Source organism: Micrasema longulum, unplaced genomic scaffold, assembly GCF_059751315.1.
Source record: "Micrasema longulum isolate JH-2025_06_02 unplaced genomic scaffold, ASM5975131v1 h1tg001085l, whole genome shotgun sequence".
Lineage (NCBI taxonomy): Eukaryota > Metazoa > Arthropoda > Insecta > Trichoptera > Brachycentridae > Micrasema > Micrasema longulum.
The window spans coordinates 312,201-322,547 of record NW_028278273.1 but is presented as its reverse complement, the minus strand read 5'-3'; the positions used below and the strand labels follow the sequence as shown (position 1 = coordinate 322,547).

Below are 10,347 nucleotides of genomic sequence, written 5' to 3'. Positions count from 1 at the left end.
AAACTCTCAATTATAACACTAATTAACTGAATAAATTAACACAGCTTAAAAATACACTGGAAAAAAAATCTAAGTTGACGGCGGTTTTGTTTTTTTTAGAATCAAAACATTGGAAAAACAAATTAAACAAAAAACGTCTGAATTTTTTAGTGCAAAATTAGAATTACATATTTGTTTTATTGAACAGTGCGAAAGTTTTATTGTTGCTTACAACTTCCACGTGATCAAAGTGATTGTGACAAAAACCTAAACTGATAGTTGTTTATTTTTGTGATTTTGACATCAACATAAATATTTGTTTTTTTATTATTTATGATAAGTTTATGCTCAAATGACTTAGTACTTTATCCAAAGATATTTAATCAATATTCCTAATAATGTTTAAGAAAGTTTACGTAGTGTTTAAAAAGTGAGCCAGTGACAATTTTCCAAAAAAGAAAAAAATATATGACAGTTTAGATTTTTATGCATTTTGATTCGAAATTTGCATAAACAGACATTTTCGTAAACGTACTAAATTTTAATAATTTGTTCAACATGAATTTAAAAACGGAAATCTAATATTTTGTGGGAAGTTACATTTATTAAAAAAGCTTGACGATTTATAATTAAATACTGTCTCATAGTTGTTTTCGTGATTTTTGAAGTGTGGCACTCTTGAATGAAGTGTTGCTAACTTTCAAATCCTCACATAATTAATTGTGAAGAACATTTAACTAGCGACTTTTGACGTTTGAAACTCCCTACCTGTGAACAAGAGCCTTAAATTGTACTCGATTCCTACTTGTGAAAAATTGTGATTTTTGACGTTCGAAAACGTTGACTTTTGAAGAAACACCTTAAATTGTACTAGGTTGTGACTAGTGATAAGTTGCGATTTTTGACGTTTGCAAACGTTGACTCGTAAAATATATCTATTGGGTGCTACTTTTGACGTTTGATACTTTCGATTGTGCGGAATCAGTGTGTGTCCAGTTTCCAGTTTCCGGGTAGAATTGGTGAATTTCTAAGCTAAATCGCCAGCGGTGTCATATCGCCGCGATGAGGTCGTGAGCCCGGCACGGCCCCCGCCGTGGCGGCCCTGGCGGGGGGCGGGCCCGCGGCGGCCCGGGCCCCGCCCCCGCTGGCTCCGCCCCCCGCGCCGCACCTCACGCCCGCCGCGCTCACGCAGCTGGGCACGGTGTACGCGACCAAGCGGCGGAGACGCAATGGGAAAAGGTTAGACGAAAAATTCACCCGATTATTCCGATTATTATTAGGCGATTAGACCTGAAAGAAAATTGTGATTTTGTCTGAAATTGATAAAATGGCAGCACTGTGTATTCAGTGCTTATTAAATATGTCAAATTATTTATTTATCATACGGCACAAGTGCCTTTTACAATATAAAATATAAGAATATAATGAAATCATTTAGATGTACAAAAAAAAAAAAAACAATATTAAAACATGGATGTATAAAAAGAAAAAAATAACAAGTAAAATGTATATATACCTACATATATGTATGTCAACATACAAAATATATAAACGTCAGTACATTATGAACATAAAATGAGTTACCAACAGATCATTAGCATAAGTTGCTTTACCAAATTAATGGTTAATCGTTACTATAGAACATCATAAAATATTTATAAAGAGATGATTTGAATTCACAGGGACTCGAGTTGAAAATGTCGATATGAGAGGTACATTCGTTTCCTAGTCTGTGTATACGCGATATACCCAGGAGTGTGACAAAGACAGTTCGTTTGAGAAGGGTGACAATAATATAGAATATTTTGTATAGTCCTACGTGTTGGTATATGAATATTTATTAAATACAGGAGTCCGCAACAATCGAATTTAGAATTAATAATTTTATAGAAAAATAATAAGTAGGTTATCAAATTATTAGTCAATTTGACACGCATAGAATGTTTCGTTTCCGTTGGAGCTTCTGAATAAAAAATATAAAAACACTCTTCTGTTTAAATGCAACGTTCTATAAAAAAATTTAGTCAATCCATCGATTACTTTTGGAAATCGCGGCCACAAACATTCGGATCCTAAATTTTTATATATCTGATAGATTATTTTGTAATATTTTACAATTATAACCACACAGTTTGTAAGATATACAAAATGTATCTAATGGTACAAAATAAAATATCTACAAAAAAGAGGCAAGCCTTAGTGCTTAGTAAAGGATTATGTATTAGCTACTTTGTACCTACTTCATATATCTACCTATCTAAAATAGGTTCTGTCTACTCAAATCTTTAATAACCTTTGCTTTGTGTGAATGTAATAAAAATCAACTAAATCATTCTAGTGTGCCTACTAACAGCACTAACGCAAACTAATTTTTAAAAATATATTATTAACATTTAAAGCATTAACTTTGTGGTCCAACATTTTACTAACTGTTATTAAATATTTGTATATAACCACTTACCGACTTTTCTGTGTCTACCGGTTTCGAGACGTACCTGTCTCTTCGTCAGGACACCAATAAAACCAACATGCAAAACCCACTATACACCTTCACCATAGTTGTTGCACAAAAATATTTTGGTTTTATATTTTGAATATTTTGCATATTTTATATTGAATATTTTGGTATTTTGTTTTTGGTATTATTCATTTAAAAATATATCAGACAGTGCTCAGCTACTGCTGAATGTGATTGTGGTATTTTTTAATGACATTTTATATAAATATTGTTATCACATAGTGTAGAATAAAGCTACATAAACCGCATGGTTAATAATAATTGTTGTTTAAGTTGATTCTCACAGAACCACAGAAAAAAAAAGTAATTTATAATTACATTACTTACATATTTTGTATTTATATGTAGGTAGGTACGAATTAATGAACATTTTTTGTAGATTACCTATAAAATAAATCACGGCTCGCGACTGGTAGGCACTTACTGAATAATTTATTTACACATTATACAATATGAAGGCAGGTAGGTACTTTTTATTATTATTTCTGCAAGGCTCCCAAATTTGAGTGAGGCATGCCAAGATTTAGTAAAGGTACAGTTGCAATTATAATTAACGAAATAATAAAAGTAGTTGACAATAATATTTAACTAGCGGATCACAAGTAAACAACTTCACAAACAAGGTTGAACATTAAAATGATAAAAAATACATTTCATTTTAATGAAAGTAATTCCAATTCTGTAATTAATTTTGTTTGTAAGAATATACTTCCTGTCTTAAACGTTTTATTTGGTAATTATCATGGTACCTTAAAAACAAAGAATGAAGATATGTAGGCACCCATAAGAAACATACGAACACAAAATGTATCTGTATATTATAAAGTACCTATTAACACTTGTGACTATCGTTGAAGAACTGCATTGAATAAGTCTTTCTTTAAGATATATATTACTCCTTCGTGTGTCATGTTAGGTCACCCTGACATCGACTATCACTCGAGAGTACGTGTACGATTTGGGCATGTCTAAGCGCATCGACTCTTCCAATCCACGTCCAGACTCGTATGTTCCGGAGCCAGGAGATCTCCCTTCTACCCTCAATTTTGCTTTTCGTGATTAGGTGCAGTAGTTTTTACTTCTCTCCCTAAGGGCACGCCCCAGATAGGACACCTTCCGGACTACGATATCAGTCAGCAACTGTCTATCTACCAGTAGTGAGCGGTGATTTTTTTAATTAGTAATCTACAAAAAATTTTCATTGATTGGTACCTACATGTAGTACATAATATGTAAGTAATATAATAAATTATAAATGGCTATTTTTTCTCTAGTTTTGTGGAAATCAACTCAAATAACAATTATTTTTAACTTCGCGACATACGTAGCTTTATTCTACACTATACAACACTTGTGAGCACTGGCCGATTCTTTTTAAGATGAATAATGCCAAAAACGGCCACTTCGAACGTCACATGTCATATGTGATACATAATATGTAAGCGGTATCCTGTCAAAGAAAAATAGTCCTTTAGAAATAATGTTCGAAATACTAATTTCAAAATAGAGAATCTTCAAATAATATTTTTAATCTGCAAGTTTGTTTTAGTACTAAAAAACGCGACTAGGTTAAAGATGTAAAATAAAGTGTACTTTTAAGTATGGAAGAATAAGTGAGGTAATCGGCTAGTTTCATAGTTCACTGAGAATGGGCTGGGCGCTAGGCACAATTTAGAGATATTTTTTTGTACGAAGATATGAACGGTAGTGGTGATTTATAATAAATAACAATTAGTATATTGATTTTCCTATAAACATAGTTATTTATTTATTTATTATCATTATATTACATACACAAAGTTATAATTTATGCAAAGTTGCTTTGACTGTCTAACTAGGGTTATTTAACTCGTTCTAAGACAGTAAAAAAAAATAAAAAACAGTAATCAATTTATAGAAATAGTTATAAAGACACAGGACAAAGTGAAAAACAAAGTAAAAAATTGAGTAAAAACATAGTAAAAAATGTAGTAAAAACATAGTAAAAATGTACTAAAAACATATTAAAATTGTAGTAAAAACATAGTAAAAATTTAGTAAAAAGTTACCATAAAACATTATTAGAGAAAGTCAAATATAATGGTAAGCTGTGCATAATCACTTATTTGGACGATTCGCCCCTGTTATCTACTCTTGCTCTTGAGAACACATTTGCGTTGCTGACCATATACATGGAAGACGTACCATTCTACGATTTCGAATGCCAATAAACAGTTCATGGGGCTGATCTTGAGGGTGCACTATTCAACTCCGTACAAATGCATTGACCGGGCATGGCACCTAACCATTCTTTGTTTCATATTGAGGCTATCAAAAATATTTTTCATTTAATTGAAAGCTGTTCGCGCTGCCTCTAGTCTGCATTTAGATCTGTTGTTATTTCTAAATACCTACTTAAATATTTTTTTTAGAAATAACAGTGACGAAGTAAATATAAGGTACCTGTGTATCTATGTTTAATATTTTACATGAAATCATTTAATTTCAAAACTATACATTTATCTTAATAACCAGTAAATAGGATATAATTACCATCAATAAGTAAGTAGCTGTTGGGTAGGTAGGTTTATTTATAATAAATAATTAGTCTAGGTACGTAATAAGGTGGATAGATACTAGTTTTAATGTAAGTATCTACCAATTGTGTTTTTTTAGAATAAATTACCTTCATTTCACACGTTTGAAAGTAACTTTTTAGTCAAAATTGATAAATTTCAAAGTCATTTTTACACTTTAAAAGAGACTTACGTTATTTAAAAAAAAAGTGATAGATTGACTGTCGAATTTGAAAACCCCTTGCAAATTAATATCCGTATGACTTTTCATGCCAAATATAAGTTTGACTTTTAGCTAAACAAGTCAATACTAGCACATATTAAAAAGGGAAATATTTTGTAGATAGCATAATAAAAAATAGCTCTACTACAGCAAAATAAATTTAAAATAAATAAATACGCCGGTCATCTTAAATGCGTGCGCCCCACATCACAGTCAATAACCGACTGAATTTGTTTCACATAAACGTCGAACACAGAACAGTGTCTCTGTCTTCCTTGTTATGAATTTGATATTTGAGCTCGCTCTTATACAGATTTATTGCTGTATTGGCGTCACATTCATTATTCGCGTAGTGAGGAGATTTTTTGTTTTAAATCCAGCATAGTTATAAAAATTTTACTTTCCAAATTTGAAGTAAAAATGTCCACTTGAAGATCACATAGAAAACAACTTCTTCGTTTAAATAAATAAGAGAGATATATCAAGTCTTGTATTATATGTAGACTAGTGTGACATCACAGCCACACACTAGAGTTAATGAAGTACATTTTTTTGTATTGTGCTACAAAATGGAGAGGTTTTTTCCATTTATGATATCTTAGTAGACAGAGGAAAGAAATAGTTGTCAATTAATAAGAGTAATATTATTAACACAAAACAATGAAAATCCATAAAACCACATTTTACACAAATCACTTTATAAACCATACTCCTTATTCAAAACTATAGAGATACCGACACAAATGGAGTCACGTGTAATACATATTATCGTCACACTTTGTTGTCCTGTTTAGAAATTGTATTATATATTGTGTTGTGAACGTATTTTTTTGTTGTTTTTTGTATATATTTGGACCCCTGTATTTAGTAGCCTTACGTGTCATGTACAAGGCTAAGGTACTCGGAAAAAATCATTTTTGTTTGTCTTGGAAACGGGATGTTCGATCACTGATTTTGGTTTATTACCTTTACGAGTCCAATCACCATTGTTGCAAAGTTCAAGAGCAATGGCGCGTGATAACTGCTTTTAACTACAGTGTGGATATCTGTTAAGGATATTCCATCTTTCTTGCATTCTGCTTCAAGATTATGGCGTTGTAAACTGAAAAATTGGCACTGAAATAACAGATGTTCGATACTTTGTTTAGAAATATCATCGCATTATCAGTCATCATTCCTTAATTTAAACCTATGAAGATGACTTCTCATAGCTCCGTGTCCGGTAAAAATTTCGGTCGTTTCGAAAGTACTTGGGTGATGACGACGGAAGTTTGCTGCATCAGCCAACGTTGGAAAAAACATTTTAGTGATTTTACCCGTAGAAGAAGCGCGGTAATGATCCTTCCAACGCTGCACCGTATTTTGCTTTATATAGTGTTTAGCAAAGCGAAGGAGAAATTCTGAGAAGAAAGGTGCCGTTCTTTTACAAGTTGCGGCTCTTGCTCGTTCATCTGCTCTCTCATTTCCTACGATACCAGCATGTCCTCTTATCCAGCACATTTGAATGATCATCCCTCTTATTTTTAGATGCTTAATTTTACTCTGAATATCTACAATTAATGGATTTACCGACCGAGTATCAGTTATAGCTTGAACGCCCGAACGAAAATCTGATAATATTTTTGCAATAACCCACCTCTCTGGTGTTTTTTTTTATAACCATTTGAGAGTTTATCTTATTGCGAGTAGGTCAGCCTGAAAAACTGAGCAGAAATTGCCTAATTTAAATGTTTTGCCTGGTAATTCTTTATCACTCTCAAAAGGAACAAATGCCGCTGTGTACGTAAATGACGCTGCGTTAGGTTTATGTTTTGTTAGTAATAATATCAGTTTATTATACCAATATAGCACTGTGTGCACAACAATAATCTTAAATAAATAAATAACATCTAAAGAATTTTACTTGCAATGGTTAAATCGCTGCAATGCAGCGAAGGTTTACTTAGCTACTTGATACACTGAGTTACATCAACCGTTGTCAGCCTCGTGGTGTAGTGGTCAGCACGTTTGCTACCATGCGAGAGGTCTCGGGTTCGATTCCTGACATGGTTAATTTGAAATTATTATTGAATTGGGTATTTTCACACTAAAATATTTTATAGTCCCTGGACTGGTATCTTAAGCGTAAAACTGATCATTTAACAAAAAAATTATCAATATTCGCTGCGATTGGTGTACAAATGCTGTGCCCTATGCACCATTAGGTGCGGAAAGGGAAGAAAAATGATGACTTATTCTTTGCATAATAAGGACAAATATTTTTTGTAATAAAATCCAGCATATTTATACAAATTTTACTTTCCAAATCCGATGTGAAAATGTCCATTTGAAGATTGCAAACAATATGACTCCATCAAATGAATAGATAAGAGGGTACTACTTCAACCCGGCAAAATTCAAAATCTAAGAAAGTGAGATATTAATTAAAACTTATTCAGAATACATTTTTTTACAAAAAATATAACACTGTCAGTTAAACATACGGCTTTATTTATAAAAACTTGACTTTTAAATTATCGGGTTTGTTGCAAACATGGCAACCTCTACTTGAGTATTGTAAAGTTGGAATGTGTAAAATTAAATTTATTATTTCACTACTGTTTCTTGACAAAATCATGCTTATGTCATCACTGCTTCAGTATGAAATATTTACTGATTATAATAAAAAAATGAAATTAAAAAAAAGTTGAAATTAAGTATTGTATTAGTTTTTTGTAATTTGCTCAAAATAAAGAAAGATGGATTTGGCCGGGTTTGCAAAAAGTTCCCTCATATATAAAGTCACAAGAGTTAAAATATTTGGTTCTAAGTTATATTTAAGATTCCTTGGTAAAAATAAATATGCGCAAATGCGGCATTTTTTTAAATAATATTGTTTGATGTAGCTTAATAGTATCAGTAATAAAAATATCAAAATGAAACAAAAAGTCATTTGAAATACGTAGATTCTCATTGCGTAAACTTAAATGTCAAACAATATCGTGGGAAATACGGTCTCCATACGAGACAGCACTACGCCATATGCTTTTATATTATTCGATGTTGGTAGACCTGCATGGGTACATGGGTACATAATTACGTAGGATAACCGCAAAAAGGTGTTGTTATTACGTGCAGTTAACAATGACGACCATAATACCTATTAGGGTTGTTATAAATATACCTACGTATCGTCGGTATTCTGCGAAACACAATTAAAAAAGAAAAATTATACTTTTGAGATAATTGACTTTATTAGATTATTATATTTTTAAATACGTCATCAATATGTTCATAAATGTTATCAATTACTAGGTATATAGATAAACTTATGCTTTTTAAACATTTATTACATCTTTTACCATGTTTCTTTGTTTTACTACGTATTTTAATATGTTTTTTTTTTAAATATGTTTTTTCTACACATGGGTATATATTTTTTTATTATGTTTCTTGCTATGTATTTTATTTTTACTTTTATGCTTTTTACAAGGTTTTAAAATGTGTTTTTTTACTATGTCTATGTTTCTAACTATGTATTTTGTTTTAACTATGTATTTTACTGGGCTTTTAAATACGTTTTTTACTGATTTTACACTCCATTTCAATAATGTTTTGGTAAACTGTGTATTTTACTATGTTTTCCGCTATATTTTCACTATGTCTACTTCTTTTATTTATTTTTTATATGTATTGATGACTGTTTTTTATGTAAATATTTTTTTGGACTGTCTTCGAACGGAGTTAATAACCGGAGTTAGATAGTCAAAGCAACTTTGTATTTGTATAAATGTATATTTTAATGTATAATATGATAAATAAATAAATAAAAATAAAATATTACATTTTCACACCTGACGGCGCTTAGGGCACTTAAATATTAAAAACTTCGTTTTAAATGTGTTGAAACTCCTGCCCATTCTCCAGAAATTAAATTCGTGTAATTTTTCTTTGAATACCTACTTTACCTATGTATAATAAATTGTTAAACTAGTGATAGTTAAAATATGTTTACATCATATATGACTTTCCGCACCTAATGGTGCATATGAAACTCCATTAGTACACCGATCGCAGTGAATCTTGCATTTTTTTAAATCACGAAGATGATCAGTTTTATGCTTGTCCAAGGACTATGAAATATTGCATGTACAAACACCTTTTAAATTTTATTTTTAATTTTTTTATTTATTATTAACGACCGTAGCCAATTTGTATGAATTGTGTAAAATAGTTAAAAAGTAATAAAATATAATAAGTATACACATTATGATACACACAGGCGTATAATGTATATTATGTGAATTGGTTAGTATAAATAAATTGAATTTCACGTAGATATTTATGAACATATTAATTTTGGTTAATTTTTTATTGTTGTAGGTAATGAAGAAGCACCTTTTTCCTATATATAACTACATAATTGTGTTGAACCAGTATAGATAGTAAGTATGATTGATTGTAAATAATGTTTCAGGCGTGTCAAACTTATTACATTTTTCTCCGTTTAAAAAAAAACAAATAATAATAATTTGTATTGATCAAAATAAGGGTTATTACAATAAATTAGCTGATGGTTTCTCGTGTTTCTGGTTGGATTTATCATTTAATTAATTTAATTCGACTTTTTTATTTAATTTGGAAGTTTAACAAGGATACATAAAATAAATACAATTTGTAAGTAAGCATTGGCATCATTTTTCATAAATATCCTCAATTATAGAACTCCACCATCTTTCATAAATTATATAAAATGAGTGTGTAGCTTAACTAAATAAATTTGAGCAATTAAAAAAATTAAGTTAAAGATAAGACTAATTGTTTTTAAAGAAAAGAAAATAAAATAAGAAGATAAATGAAGTACTTAAAGAAACTAAAATTAATTTACATACACAAAAATAAAGATTAGACATTTGATTTCAGGATAACAGTATTTTTTTTATAATCATTTGTTATATCATTTCATGATAAATTTCAATAATGACATTTTTCCTATTTTGTTGAGTCTTAGTATTCTTGTAAGAGGGTTAAAATGTGCCATATTGTTTGTAAAAATCGGAAGGTCAAAGGTATTAGATTATCTCAGATGCCTA

General features: G+C 30.5%; 1 protein-coding gene across 1 annotated transcript in view; it reads left to right on the top strand.

Moving 5' to 3' along the window:
• Positions 1-661: 661 nt before the first annotated feature.
• Positions 662-10,347, top strand: part of LOC148277079 (aryl hydrocarbon receptor-like) — a gene marked incomplete at its 3' end in the record, with an annotated part of 321,131 nt that continues 311,445 nt past the window's right edge. The window contains 2 exon segments of the mRNA XM_088233353.1: positions 662-668; positions 1,047-1,218. Coding sequence (XP_088089479.1) covers positions 662-668; positions 1,047-1,218 — 179 coding nt within the window.